Source organism: Pseudopipra pipra, chromosome 2 (assembly GCF_036250125.1).
Source record: "Pseudopipra pipra isolate bDixPip1 chromosome 2, bDixPip1.hap1, whole genome shotgun sequence".
NCBI lineage: Eukaryota > Metazoa > Chordata > Aves > Passeriformes > Pipridae > Pseudopipra > Pseudopipra pipra.
This window is the reverse complement of record NC_087550.1, coordinates 50,979,630-50,995,771: the sequence shown is the minus strand read 5'-3', so window position 1 is coordinate 50,995,771 and position 16,142 is coordinate 50,979,630. Positions and strand designations below refer to the sequence as shown.

General features: G+C 34.7%; 1 protein-coding gene across 11 annotated transcripts in view; it reads right to left on the bottom strand.

Moving 5' to 3' along the window:
• The window catches only part of NBEA (neurobeachin), a 473,951-nt gene that overhangs the window by 166,027 nt on the left and 291,782 nt on the right, over positions 1–16,142 (bottom strand). For 6 of the 11 annotated variants that reach the window (XM_064645533.1, XM_064645538.1, XM_064645539.1 and 3 more), the window contains 2 exons: positions 5,010–5,153; positions 1,867–1,905 (listed from right to left, as the gene is read on the bottom strand). In XM_064645533.1, coding sequence (XP_064501603.1) covers positions 1,867–1,905; positions 5,010–5,153 — 183 coding nt within the window. The remainder of the gene's footprint in view (positions 1–1,866; positions 1,906–5,009; positions 5,154–16,142) is intronic. The other 5 variants (XM_064645536.1, XM_064645535.1, XM_064645540.1 and 2 more) reach the window with 1 other exon arrangement.

Genomic DNA, 16,142 nt, shown 5'->3' with positions numbered 1-16,142 from the left:
TGTAAAGAAAATTCCATGTCAGACTTTGGCCATAAGAAATATTACCGTAACTCAAAATATAAACGTACAACTATGAAATGCATAATATACATATAAAGATGAGTCAGTCATGTTTAAGTTTTCCAACAAATACTTAATTTGGAAGTTTTTAGTGGCTTTAGATGCAGTTCCTTGGTGTGTTTGTGTTTTTATTACTGCATCTGGTCCTATGCAAGACTTCAAAATAATTTCAGAAATGTAAATGAGTTCTTTGTTAGAACTAGGAATAGAAAATTTCCCTATGGGCTAAGTGATTTTTTTTTTTTTGAACTGCTATGCAATTTTAACTGTAACTCTATGTAGTAAACTTCTGGCACTCTTCCAATTTCTCTAATGACAGCATCAAGTACTTTTTCAATTGGAAAGTGCTCAAAATTATGATGATTTCTGTTAGTTTGTCTGAAATGAGACAAAAGGCTTATTTTGCATAGGCCACAAAACAGATGTTGAAAATGTTTGGTTACCACCAGTTTTGTCTGGACTTCAAACAGATGACCTGGAAGTGAAAGGTCTTATATCCCATTAATAATAATATAGGCTGTCAAATCCTCATGACCTAGTGTGTTCTTTAGCACAGGGCAGTGAGCCAACACACTCAGCACACTCTCAAGAAGTCTGGATAGAAGGCTTATCACATTTAGTTCTCAAGCCAATGTGGGCCAGCTACCCTAGCTGGCTTGGACAGAACATCAGCTCTTGTTTAACAGTAATAATGCTGTTTTCTAGAAATATTTCTACACTGAAGTTCAGAGTTTCTAAAATTAGGGCAGTGATGGGATGTTGCAGCTCTCTCAAACCTTCCTAGCACATCTGCATTGTCTCCACCTAGAGACAAACGTCCAAGAAGAAGAGAAGGTTCTCTAGTGAAGGTTAAGATACATTAAGACTAAGGTGCATTAAAGGCAGTTAGTGGCTTTTTTGTGTTTACCTGGATGAATTGCTCAATCTGCTCATATAATGGAATGAATAACATATATTTATTCTTGCAAGACTGTTGAGAGGCTGTAATTCACCATGGCTGATGAGGAAGTCAGATTCTGAGTTGATTAAGCCCACGCAAGTAACCAGACAGATGCCTTCCAAAGCCTTTTGTCTTCCTAAAATAACCCAAAGCCTCATATCCTCCTATTTTTATTTCCTTTCTTTCTTTCTAGAAACTACTCTTTTAGAGGGTAGCAAAAGACTCTGTCAAGATTACTTTGCTTGGCTGGGATATATTTGTTGTTATCACCAGCTATATGACAAAATAGATGAAACGTTCTCCAGTTAAGAACATATATCTTTCAAAAATGTCATTAAGGCTAAATTCTGCTCTGAAATGCACACAAACAAGTCTCAGCAAGTCAAATGTGTCCTTGCAAAAGAGAAGAGAATGTCTTTCTAAAATGTAAAGTTCATAAAATTAGAGTGGATCAACATTTATTTTATTTTTTAATGATCTAGTTTACTACAAGATTGGTGCTTTAAAAAAAACAACTTTGGGAAAAGAAAATTCAATATCTATTAGAACATATTCCCCTGTAAGAATGCAAGCTTACAATATCAGAACACATCCACATATTTTTCATTCTGAAAAAATCACCTACTAAGCAGGAGACAAACTGTTAGCAAATTTACATTCTCAGGATCTTAAGAGAAAAGGTAAGTATTTAAGAGCCCTACTGCAGCTTTAGGAAATATAAGCAGAAAAGAAAAGGCCAAGAGTTAGTAGTATCAATTCACTACAGTGGGTTTGATTGTATTACCCACAGATTCACAATATATTAGGAAACTGTTAAAATTGACTGGGCTATCTCAATCATTAGTTCTAAGAGAGATGTGACTTGCCTCTTGAAGTGAACAGTCTGGGAAGAAAAGGAGCTAAAACTGAAACAGAAACATGCGAAATATTTTAATATGTAAATGCTGAAACAAGAACAAAGTCTTTTGCTAACTCATATTGTAAGACAGTTTCAATACTCCTTTGGTTAAAAATCATGATGCAAACTTATAACTATAATAACATGGAATCAGATTTTTATATTTTATTAAAATGTTGCTTAATATAATGAAATCTGACCAACTGCAATTGCAATATATGGAATATAAGATTATATAATACAAATATTCAGACTATAATTATTTAAAAATTCTCCATCCCATATGCAATTTATCAAAGAGAACTTTACACTGATTTGTGCCACATGGTTGATGAAAAACTATAAAGAGTCTCTGGAACAAAAGGTATGCACAGATAACTTCCTAAGAATGATCTCAATCTGTTTCAAACTTTCCTTTATTTCAGTTTTAAGTTCACAAATAAAAATATTTTATTATTTATATTCTCTTAGTTAGAAATTTTCTGAAACCTAAGGTCTCATCTGTTTAAAATGTGCCTTAGTTAATGGAATAAACAATGCTAAATTGTTTTACTAAAACGTGGGCAATCTTAAATCAATTGAAACCTGGTTTATAAAGATTTTGTTTAATTCCTGTCCTTTACTGAGACAGTCCAAATCGTTGTAAACCAGGTTTAAATTGATTTAAGCTTTAAAGTTAAACTGGAGGCATATCTGAATATAGAAATTCCTATGTGTCATTCCACTTTGAAAAGTAACTAGATATAAATGATGCTGTGCTATACCATAACTTGATATATCCCAAAGATTTCCTGATCGTGTATACTGAACTATATATCTCTTTAGAATTAGACAAGAATGGACAATGTGGCTCTTCAGAGCCATCAGAAGTTGTTCTAATCTTCTTAGGCATAAAACCTAACTTCCTTGCCTACTGTTTTCTTGATTTCAATTATTGGACTCAAGTTTCAGAGTCACATTCTATACATTGAAAATTGTGAAAAACAGTGACATCGCTATATGCAAAATCATGCAAAATTGGTAGCTAAACAGGGGGTATTGGGGGATTCAGGTTTTTTTGGTCAGTGGGCAAAATTTACAGAAGACACATATGATACTGTGTGTGACTATTAACTCTCAAAATCACTTCAGCTCCAAAAATGAGTGAGAGTCAAGTAGCAAAGGCTGCAGTTAATCTAATAGTAAAAATCAGATAGTTGAATGTAGGTTCTTTCTGAGAAGTTCACAGGTTTTGGTTTTATCCCATCACCTCACCACACTTGGAAGCAGTTTGCTTGCTCTATTAGCATTGATGGGGAACACAAAGTCATCCTGCCAATATTTCAAAAGTTGATTTGTTTCACTATTGTTTCTGCTTTTGCAATACTGACAATATTTCCCAGTGTCTACAAACTGTAAAAGCAAAGGACTAGAATGACTGTGCCATGTACTGAAGGAGAAGGGAATGTCATCCAGCAGCGATCTCCAGTAACAGGATACATTGCACATTAATACTTAAGGACACATTAAAATACTAGGTCTTTGCAGAGGGAGGTAGCTATAAGGATTGTATTGCATCAGTGCGTTTGAACAAAATTGCAGTGTTAAGACACAGAGAAGAACATCATAGCTGACAGATTTTCCAAACAGGGTAAGAATTTTTCATGCCCACTTAGCAGTTTTAATCAATATTTCAGTGTAAATGAATATTGCTGCCTTTAAACAGCTTTTTAAGATACTTTATGCATACTAATTGGAAGTACTGTTCTTAGATATCAGAATTTAGCCAAAGCAGTACTGAGTTTTTCCTTCTAAAGGAGAAAGGGACTCTGATCAAATTTTCCCACTCATAGTCCTGCTTGATGCACTACTTTATTGACTTTGGACAACAGTGTCTCAGCAATGGTTAGCTGCAGATTGAGAAAGCAAGCAGATTGACATATTAACTGTGATAAACATATACTGATTGTTGCTCCCAAATAAAAGCATTTATTTCCCCCCTCTCCTCTGCTCTAGTTTCAAAGTATGAGACTAACTTCCACAGAGGCAATTTTTTTTATTTGATTGGATGGTTTTTTTCTTTTTGTTTTGTTTTTATTTTTATTTTTTAGTCATCCATTTATGATCTTGGCTTTGCTACAGACTTCCACTATGGAATCAGAAGAAAGCATAGGAGCAAAGACAGATATTTTAGAAATTCAATTATGAAGAAAAAAATCATGACATTACAAAACTTTCCCTCAGTGGAGTAGTTTAATAAATGTATTCCAAAGTAAATTAATCTAAAAAATTTCATACCGAATTTCATAGTTCTCACATTTTTATCCCATCTGAGAGTGCATTTTTGACTTTTAACATGCCTTTATTTCCAGAGTACTTCCCCAGGAAAGGTAGTATTGGCTCAAGACAGATCTGTAACAGAACCTTCTAGAAGATGGATGAAACTGGGATCTCACTGCATCCTTCACCAAGGGAGAAAGGACCAGAAGGGCTGTCTCGTGTGCATATTTATGGAGGGTTCATTCCCAGCTCGTATGCTAATTAACAAAGTTCATAGTTTGGTTACAGCTTCATTCTGTCTTAGTCCTCGCTCAAAATGGGCAACTTTTTCTCCTGCTATGACAGATGGGTTGAGATACTACAGATCCCCCTAAACTCCATCACTGCGAGAAGTGGAGGCCAGGAGGAGTGTAGGTGTCTCTCCACAAGCTGTGTGGCACTTGGGAGCAGGTCATGAATGCACACAGCCACACTCTGACTCACAAAACTGAGTTGTAAAATTAGTCTGCATTTCCATTTAAAAAGATAATTAAAAAAGAGAGTTTCCACAGTGGTTTTTACAGACTTTTGAACAAATCACAGGCAGTAATAAAGGCACTTGAGGTATTGCTATTTCTCACATCTTTGCTCAAAGACTGTACAATTGGCAAATGCTTTGTAATCAGTTCCCCTGATTATCGGTTCCTGGAAGTAGGGAAGGAGTAATAAAATCTAGAATACAAAGAATCTGTTCATACTGCAATTACATGCTTAGCTGTCAATACTAAGACACTAACCATAAAGGTTAAGAGCTAACAAGTTTAAAAGAGCCTTTTTGGCTCATATCTTAGTTCTAATGAAAAGTATAATTACCTGCAAGGTTATCAATCTCTTTCTCTTGGAGCAGGCTAACAGCATCATCATCTCCTTCCAGCATAAGTTCTGTTTCTGCATTCTGATTTACCACAGCTTGACTTCGGAAAGTTTTCTTTGACTTCACTACATCCTCTTCAGTGCCTAAAAAAGTTACAAATGTTGTGAATTTAGCTGAATAAAACAACCACAGTCAAGTAGTAAAAAAAATACAGTATAAATCATCTTTATCGAAAAAGGGAAGAAACATTTTCTAAAACTTTACCAAGGTTTAAAAAATATGCAGTCTTACTCTTTTTTCTGTCCTGTCCTGAATAAAATACAAACTGTTCTGCAAAGACCAAAGTTCTGGTTTTAATAATTGGTATTTACTTTGTGCTCAGTGTTGTTCCATTAGTTTTCCACCTGCAAGAAATTCAGCAGGAGTTTCTCTTGGGTTTCTGGTGCCCCGACTCTGACTGATCTCTGGGAGAGCACACCACCTACTTGAAACTAAGAAGCTGCTTTCAGGAATCCAAAATCTGTCAGGATTTTTTTCTTTTGAGATAGGTGAGACAGGATGGTGAAGTAGGAGATGGGTTATCTCAATATACAGTAACAACAAGGGAGGCTATGCAGAGATTCAGAAAAGACAGAAAAAAGACAAGCACAGTGAGAGAACTTTGGTGCGCATCTGTGTGTGTGTTTTTAAGGAGCACAGTAAAAATGTTAGTGTATGGACATGTGCCAATTACCCAAAGGTTATCATGGGTAATACTCATTTTTCTTGACTACAACTTACTTTTTCTATTCAGCTTGATGGTTCCTTATGGCAGGAGATATACCTTAGTACATTTTGGGAAGATCAAGAGTTTATTCTCATGGTATAAAAAATTAATCATTATTTGGTCAAATGATAGAATCATAAGTATTTTTCATATAATGAATAGTTTTCATGTAACTGCTGTGACTTCCTCACAGGATTTTTTTTCTTAGCTGGGGATAGGTCATAAGTTTTATTTTCAGTACTATGGATTCACAGTAGCATCAGGTAAGAAAGCTTTCTATTTTTTTTTTTCTTAAACAGAAAATGCTGCACTTTCACCTTGGACCATACAAGATCTGGGCATCTCCACTTCTGTTAACCAAGGAATAAAATCCAAAAGTAATTTCTCCTTTTTATAGGATAATTTGGAAATTTGCTTCCTAGTAAACTACAGAATGATGTGTGAAATCTGAGCAAAACCACGCACATGTGGATTTTGTTTGCTTTCCACAATGCCTGAACTTAAACAGGATGAATTAGAGCATGGTGCTAATGACATCAAGGTTGTGGGTTTAAACCCCATATGGGCCATTTACTTAAGAGTTGGACTTGATGATCCTTGTGGGTCCCTTCCAACTCAGAATATTCTGTGATTCTGTTTCTGTGCACACTACTATGGCAGATGTAAAATGTTGAGGTAAAGCCCAGAAAGACTCATGGCCTCCTATTAATACAGAACAACTAACAGGAATATAGTAAGCAGATAGGTTAGTGAAAATAGATACATGAAATGGAGCTGATGTGTCAGGCAGTTTTGTTATTACAGTCGTGAAGGTGTTAAGATTTTACTTCCTACTCTTATAATTAGTAAGAGTCTTTTAATTAATTTGTGCACATCAGAGTCACAGGATATAAATAAAAATGCTAGAGGCATATTTTTCTGTAGGTGTGTTTATTCTGTTTGAAGATCACTGTTAACATGCCACTTGATATGGGACTTCATCACAGGTTGAGATAACTCATGTTTACATTGCCTAATATTAACCTTTTATTCAGTATTGTTATTTCAGTATCGCTATTTCCGAAACTATATTCTGAAACTCTGAAAATGTAAAGACAAACAAGTAAGCAAAACCCCTTTTTTTTCACAAAGCTCAAAATTAAGGACAGGATGTCTAGTCTTCCTGTTTGTTGCTGACTCCATTACGTCCATATTGATAATGATTAAGACAATGCTGCTCTATACTAATATGCTGTGTTTTGGTGTGTTCAGTTATTAGGCTGTGATCATTATTTCACTTGCATAGGTTTTTCACTTAATACAACTAACTGTAATTATCTGTCCAATATAAAACCGGATCAGTTATCTAATGGTTGTAGAAGTTTTCAGTTTGGTTTGTATTTTTTTTTTTGTCTCTAATTCACAAAAAGAAGCAAGAAAGGTAGGAGCTTGGAAAAACACAAAGAATTAATGTGCTGTAACAGAATTTCAGTTTTAATACACCAGAATCGTCCTGAGTATTTAATCAGTAGGTCAGGATCTTGTTAAAACTGTGTTTACAGCACGGGAGTTTGACACAAGTAACAGCTCCTGTTGTGAAGCATGTGACATTAGAGAAGACCAGGCCTGAGATGAACTAACACAGTGAAGGAAGAAAGCATGAAAACAGTGTTCTCTTCCTTTTTGGTAGTTCTAGTGAGTGTTATGTAAGTTTCTGAGCTTTATAAAATGTGATAATCTTCAAATTAATTACTCGAAAAGTACTAATCTGGTGTAGAGTCAACCATTTCTGTAACTGATTATGACAATTCTTTAAAATTATTTATGCATGAAAACATATTTTTAAAATTACAAGAAAAGAAGTCCAAACCCCCAGATTATTATTAACACTCAAAATAACATCATAAGAACATGAAATTTGGGGTATTTTAAATCCCTTGTGATGAGGGTATGAGGTTATAGAAATATTGCCAGACACAGGTATAAGAAACATGGTGGAATAGAAGACATTAAATTAGTTTCACAAATTTGGAGCTTAGTAATAAGACAAATGTTTCTAAAATCCATTCTGGTTCATAATATTAAAAATACATTTATTTAAAGGAAATACAGTAAATAGTGCTTCTTTGTCTTGATGGAAAAAAGCTCTGGTTTGGCTGTTGTTAAAATTTATCACTTTGTTGAGTGCACCTCAGTTTTGCTATACTGTACCAAACATTTATCTAAATGAAAGTGTACGAGACCCAGAGTTGCCCTTCAATCACTATATCCTTTATGAATTAGAGTTCCATTTATCAAAATTACAGCAAGAGGAGTAAGGTCTCACAGGGCTGTCTCATTACAAGGCTTGTAAACACTGTCCTTACAAAGAAATGGTTTAACACCTAACAAATCAAAAAGTGATTGGGAATAGAATTTATTTGAGATCATCTATCTTCGGAAGACGTGCTGTACTGAGTGCACTTCGTGGCCTTTCTACCCATTCATCAAGAAATTAACAAGCGAATACCACAGACCACCAGATCTCCTTGGATCCTGAAATGTGAAATACGTTCAAACCAGATCTGTCACAGATGTTCTATTTTTATATTTCAAGATGACTTCAAAAAGGTTTAAAAAAAAAGAGAACCTCTACAAGTAAGAGTAAGAAGAAAAACAACTCATCTCTTTAAAACCAGACAACAAACTGAATAAAAAATTATATGACATAAAACTATGTCTAGTATTGTTAACAATGATATAAAAAGGAGAGATGAATAAATGAGTACTTGATATTTCAGTGTGTTTGAAAAAAATCAAAACTTAATTTTTTTTTTCAGAGCCCCAGCAAAATTATAATGAAATTAAATCCATGTCCAGATATTTAAACCTCTTTAACACACAAGGAGTGTCTTAAAGACACAATATGAAAATAAATAGACTTAGTTCCTAAGTCTAATTGGAAAATGTTTCAAACTCATTCAAATAAGAAAAAAAATAAAATTAAACTAGATGTCATTTCAAGAAAGCAAGGTTGTGACACTGGAGCACAGAGAACTGGAATTGGCAGATGCTATCAGTTCTTGTCCTAGTCAAGTTCCTTCTGAAGGGATGTTTTAAGGGATAAACTTAAGGGATAGACTGGGATTTGGAAAGGAGCTTTGAAATAACCAGCAAACTATTTCTTAAAAATACATTTTGCAAAGAAATGAAAGGAAATAAATCACTCAGGTTGCACCAAAGTCCAGGTGAAGCTGAAACTCAAAGGCTCTGTCTTAAACGTATTTAAAGAAAATGTACGTATAGGACTAGATAAGCTATCAAAAAAAAAAAAATCCCTCTTTTGTTACACCTGTTTTCATCTTGATTATTTTTGTAAATATGCATGTTACAAACTGGCTTCCTACAGTAACTTCAGGATAATCGAAACCAGCTCATCTTTAGAAGAAATTAAAGAAACCAACCACTGCTCTTTTATAAAACCTCAACTTCCATGGAAGGATGTGTATTTTATATATCTGAAAGGTTGTATGAGCTGCACAGTAAACTTGTACAGTATTGCCAAGAATTTACTAATCTCTCTTCCAGTAGCATTATTTTTCCTTAAACAGAAATTATTAAGCATTCAAGAAAACCTCAAAACAACCACAAAACCATTACCAAAATCCCTCAAAACCTCATACTTTCTCAAGAACAGGAGAATCTCACGCTAACTTGCAACTACAGCCCCTAGAAGTATTTAATACAGGTAATATTTAATCAGTTGGGGATGGACAGGTGGGTATTTTTATTGTAACATTTGAATTTTTGCCACTCTACTTTCATTTAAGTCAATGAATTCCCAATTGGGTTCTGTAGGTCACAACAGGTTTCTACGGATGCAATCTACTTTTCAAAGACTTTGTAAGTGCCCAGATCCCCCTAAACTGATTCTAAATAAAACTTTAAAATTATCAGTACAAACATATTGTTGATTACATTTATGCTTATGTACACGTATTTCATTAGACATTACACTAATTAATATGCTTTAGTTGAACACAGTGAGGGAGTTTTCTGTTCTCTCTTTACTTCTATCCATTTATTATATATTCAAATTTGGTGTATTATACTTTTCCTCTCTGAATTTAGTAAAAATGAGGCTAAAAACATGGTTAATTTTAAGAAACATTTGCTTGGTAATACTGTAACCAACAAAAGGAGACTACTGCTTCTTATAAAGTTGTTTCCATAGTTTACTTCAACAAACTACCGATAAGGCAATTTATGCAGTGAGTCTTCTTTGATCTTTGAGGAGAGATGGCAGAATGGAAAGTTAACCTCATTTTAATGTTACCTAAATATACTGACAGGAAATTCTAATGTTTCCAAACATCTGGAAATCTGCTTCATGGGATGGTGTTCTTCTTTTCTATAAGAAATCTTTTTCATATACTGTCTTTTACAGTTTTATGTGGCTTCTAAAGGAGCATTTTGACATAAGTAAAGTCTGTTCTTTTTACAGTAAAATTCTGCATTTAATTAAAAACTCTCTTTTATAGTGGCTAAAGTAGAGTTTTTGTGAAGCTTAGCTCTCCTCAGAAACTTTTAAGGGTAAACTTGCTTTCTACTCCTTACAGATCACTGGAATGTACTGCTCTGTAGAACACTGTTTTCCTTGCTGAACTTTAATCCCATAAGACAGTTTTTAGTATTTTATTAATAAAGGAATTCAGAATTAGTTTCTCACAAGAGGCTACCTGACAGGTTGTGATGTGAACCATGAAATTATATCACAGGTAAAATATAATTTATCAACAGAGTTTGAAAGAATAAGGCTTTTTCTTGAGAGAGATTTTTTTTCTTTTACAGGAAGAACTGAGCTTACCTATGCACAGAATTAAAATGTAACACTATTATCTACCTTTTTTTGTTCATTTGACATTAATAATAGTTTAAAATACTTAGAAAAAAGATTTGCTAGATAATCTTCTTGCTTTATATATTCTAACAGTTTAAACCCCTGCTATCTTTGCTAATCTTTCCTAACTTGATTAGGTACCAGTACCCTTTCAGCAGTCACAGTTATGCAGAGCAGCTGCCTAGGAGTCTGTAAACTGACCTCTACAAAACCCAGTAAGATTAAATCATCAGCATGGTGACCACTCCATCTCAGCCTAGTATCTTTCCATACGACTACAGAGCCAGCCCTCCTAGGACTGCGCTCATTCCATGGGAAATGTGCACCAGGTATTCTTGGGTCTGCTCAAGAGACTAATCTGGCTTTGTGTAGCAGCCTGGTGCTGGTATATCACGATGAACTGTCCCCACCTGTGTCTGCTGGAGTTGCTATTTAAATTGCAATGTGTTTCTGGAACTGGCAGCTTTGACTGGCATATAATTTAGTTTCCCCAGAGAATCGAGAGGGGACTGTTAATAAAGGAAGGCTGGTTTTAATAGATTTAATAAAAACCAGAGAAATCTAAATCACATTTTCATTATTAAAGATCTTTGAAGAAATGAGGGAGAAAAACTATGAAAATTGCATAGAAATTAAAAATCGCATATATTTGTACTGGAAAATACTTCCACCAGAAGTAAAACCAAACCACATTTTTATTTTCTATAATAAATACCTGAAAATTTAATCATAGACATTCTATATACCTAATATCTGACCAAATTATCTTCTTCGTGTAAGTCATTTATAAATAAGTACTTTACTGCTGTATATGTTTTCCTCTTTAAAATTCTCAGATATTTTGCATTGTAAAATGAGACTGACACAAGCTATGCCACTGAGGAGACTGAAAATACAGGCAAGGCCAGAATGAACATGTTTCTCAGATGAGGTTGAGGCTTTTTAAACAACACATACCTGTAGTTAAAGTCAGAATGCTGTATATTAATAAAAAGATCCTACATAAAAATAAAGGTGAATGTACTATGGTGGGCACTCATTATACTTTTTAGTTTACAGATAGGAAAACAGACTCAGAGTGGTTGTGAAATTAAGTTTTAGAAGTTGTCAATATTGCCATTATATATATTTGAGATTTCAGGAATTCAGAGCATAAGAGGAAGGACCCTGCAGTGATTCAGCACTGACTGCAAACAGCCAGCAGGTGACAGAGTCAGATATGCCCAGTCCAGCAAACATTTCAATGTATTTTAGGCTCCTGAAAGGCAGTCTTCATTCTGACTGGAACCAGAGGAAGTCCCTCTAATGGGAACTTTAAACAGTCAAATGTTTATATTTGGATTAAGATGTAGTTTGCCACTGTAACTTGTACACACAAGAATGGATTCATATTTCATGACTGGTGACCTCTACAAATCCCTGACAGTTTGAAAGGCAGCACCTTGGCATATTCTGATAAATTAGAGAAAGAAACCAAATTCTGCTGTGGATTGTTTCAACAGGCAAGGATGATACACAAGCAAAATAATTAAGAGCAATTAAATTTTCCTAAATGTCTTTCAAGCCATTTTACAAAAGTACAGTAAAAGCTGAGTGGAAAATACCTACATCACACCAACAGTTATTGCTCAGTGCAAAGGACATCAAGGACACTAGCAAGTAAGAGAATTGGATCAATATTAACGTGATTTTCATTTCATGCTTCCCCAACTCCAGTAAGCTGACAATATACTCTGATTATGTGAACTGCCTCTGAGTAACATAGAAAAGGTTATTAGAGCAAGAGGTGGAAATGGAATGCACTTTTTATATTGACAGGTCTGCTAATAGAGTGTACTGATTTTCAAAGCCATGCAATGTGTTTTCACAATTTGGTTTTGACAGCAAAAAGGGATTTCATTTATCCTTAATTCAAAATATTCACATGTAAGCAAAGGTTTCTTAAGACAGGCCACTGAAGAGGGTAATTAAACTATTTCAATAGAAAAATTCAATTAACAGGTGATAAACAAAAGGTGATTGAATTTAAATATGTATGACATGATAATGAAATAATGAAATAAATCTGCTAAACGAGGCATTCTATGTTTTTGAAATAGCATCTAATAAAACCTTTTTAAGATGAAATAAAAGTGAAAAATACCTCTGTGTCATGTCTTAACATTCAGGCCTGGATTATGTCTGGAAAGTTTTAGATTAGTTCCTAAGCACACATTCTTCAGAAAAAGCCATGTTCTGACTATATTTGCTTGCAGACCCTAAAGCCAGGATCAATGTTGTCAGACTTCTGAAGTGGCACACTCCATACTGAAGAACTGCACCCACGTATGCTGGCCTTAATTTTGCTCCCTGCTCCCAAAAATTCTAATTGAAAAGGCTAATAATGACAAAGAAATGAAATTCTCTTTGGAAATACAAACACTTGATAAAGCAGTGGCATGTAAGGAATGTCATGGCATCTCTCAAATTCCATGAAATGGAAGTGGCATCCCTCTCTATGGAAGGGGAAATGGAACTAAATTATCTTTAAAGTCCCTTTCAACTCAAACTATCCTATGATTCTATGATTCTATAATTCTAAGAAATTTGATCCTAACTCCCATACTAGGTATTCTACCCCAAAAATTCTAACCCTTACCCAATATTTAACAATTAGTGCCTCCAAACCATGGGATTGGTCCAAACCTGAATATTTTTAAAAAGAAAGTACATACTACGTATCTGTAGTATTGTGGTCTGTCTTCTAATTTTTCAATTCTCCCTCTCTGTGGCAAAAGCATGGGTGATTATGTCTTTGCTAGAAGGCAATTTTGCCCCTCACCACTTAAGCTTTTGCTATCAGATCCAAAACAGATCAGCTCTTTGGAAACAGCCGCTGTACAGAGACATAATAGGACAGCTAAAAAATTCATTCTCTAGCGCAGGGAATGAAGGTGAGGAAATAAGTTTAAAATTATTTTATAGTAGCTATTGTAATTCCAGTAGTTAGGTAACCATTTCAATTTCTATCAAGACTACTTATTTACAGAAGAAAGACTCAACAGCTCACGATCAGTACTTTGAGAGAGCCATTTGCCGATGTCCGAAATTACTATTGCTTTCTGGAATGGTAATCTTTTCAAGTGAAATTCTGCTCTTCTGAGACATACAGAAGGACCATCTTATGCAGTGTTTACACAGAGAAAATCTCCTAAACATAATGTCACCTGCAATTGTTTCATAAAAGGACTGTCACCATTATATATAAATATATTTGTAAATGTAAAAATGTCATTAGAACATCTAGATTTACTTTCCATTATGCTGCCTTTTGTGGTACAGTTCCAACTGTTTCAAGTATGCTGCACTGTGGTTTCTATCTGTACAAATTTCATTTTGTCCTCACACAGATGACCACATCTTCAGAAGTGGTCTACATATTTTCACTTCAGCAGTAACTGGTGGGAGAAACAACTTATATTTCAGGGTCGATCAATGCCTATAGCAACACTAGACAAAGGGCAGCACCTACAGGATATACACATTTGTGAGGCAGCAATGTGGCCTTAACACTGGGATATTTGTGTTTAACTCTTAGTGCTGCTAAGCGACCACATTCTAGTAACAACAGACAGCACTTCTGTTTGGGCCAGGCTGCTATATATAATCTCCTCCGAGTTAGCAATTATCTTGCAATAGCAATTATCTATCAAAGTAATCTATCCATTGCTATCCATAGATAGTAATTATCTATCAAATGAAAATAAAAGCTTTGCTATTTCCTTGATTTAGAACAGATTTTTACTCTGCACTTTTTAAAAACTTATTTCTTTTTAATTCTTATTTTAACCAAAAGTAGTTGCAGTTATAAAATGTCTTTGTTTCATGCAGCCTAGAAGATGAAAAGTGAAACAGTAGTGGCACACAAAATATCAGTAATAAAAAGATTTTGAGGGTCTGTAATTAAAACAGTTCAATCAACAGATAATTGACAAGATTTCCATTGTTTTGTCTCTGAAATGGGTGAATGGTAATCACTGTCCCAGGCAGAAAGCCTGTGTGTGTATTAAGGAAAGCTAATTCACAGAAATCTTAGCAGCAGTCAGCAGTAAAGAAAAAAGGAGAGCAGTATTTTATTTCACTTTCCATTAAGTTGCTGCATGGGGTCTGTGACATCTTTGATTCCGCTTCACAAGGATTACAAGGAGCACAAACATTCCATGTAACTACAGGGATACTTGCAAAATTTCTATGCTTATGTTAAATTTGGAAACACTAGCAACACTATTTTCCATTCAGATGAGAGCTGAGCTGCTATTTAGGATCAGCTTTTTTATGGGCATAGGATTGAATGACTTGTGCTATATGGCAAAAGAGACACCAATAAAACACACAAGCATTATGCACAGTTCTTTCAGCTGGGAAAGTATATCTATTGTAGATGACGTTCAGGACGTTATATAAATACTCTGGGAGATACACTCTTCAGGCACACAATAAGGATAAGAAAAAGGTCATGCCATGATGTAATGTACATGATATGAAAAACAAAATTAAATAATTGGAAACATGCATGATATGCTGATGCAATTCCTAACAAGGTGTCTTCCTTATCATGCTGGTTAGTGGTATATTTAACTTTTCCATAAAATGTATTTGGCTTTTAATACACTACTTTCACAAGGTGTTTCTTGATCCCTGCCCTGTAACTTGCACCACACTGAAACTCACAGTACTGAATGCTTTTCGTGTGCATCTCAAAGCTAGCACTATAAAATAATGAAATGCACAAAATAAGTGGTATTGAAGAACTCACTCTACTTGTAAGGATATGGAATAGCTAGCGAACACATACTTTGTGTTTCTTGTGTACAAATCTTACTATTTACATAAGATGTCTACAGTAATGTTAATGTGATATAATAGAAATAGATTTTATGTGATAAATGCTAAACAGCGCAAAAAGATAAGTCAAAACACTTAGGTATCTTAAAATATGTATTGTCTCTGAAAATTAATTCCTTTATTTTCAAAATCTATACATACCAGTTCCATTTGTTTTGTGAAAGACAAGGAATCACCTATATTGAAGAGATTCCCACAGTCTGATCCTGTTGCCTTAACCCTTGCAAGTAGCCCAAAGACTTGCAGAAACCTGAGCCAATTGCCTGAAAGCCTGTCATGCCTCCTATTGACTGTCAGAAAGAGTGGGACAGTAAAGTCTTTTAAAATCTATACTATGATCTCCTAACTCTAGGCTGCAAGGTTGAGGCACTGCTGAAATAATGCCCCTCCATTCCAGCCGCGTGCTACGGAGGCTGTCCTAGCCAGGTCTTCAGAAAACACAAACGATACATATTTCCACTTACATACAAAGTGGAGAACAAAGTCCTGCAGTCAAGACATCAAGAATAAGAAGACTGGAGAAAATTTAGAAAAGGAATATTTTGTGTTTTATCTATAGCCAAAGAAGATTTAAAGTGCTTTTACTCCTTAATATGGAGATTTAAAGTGCTTTTACTCCTCAAT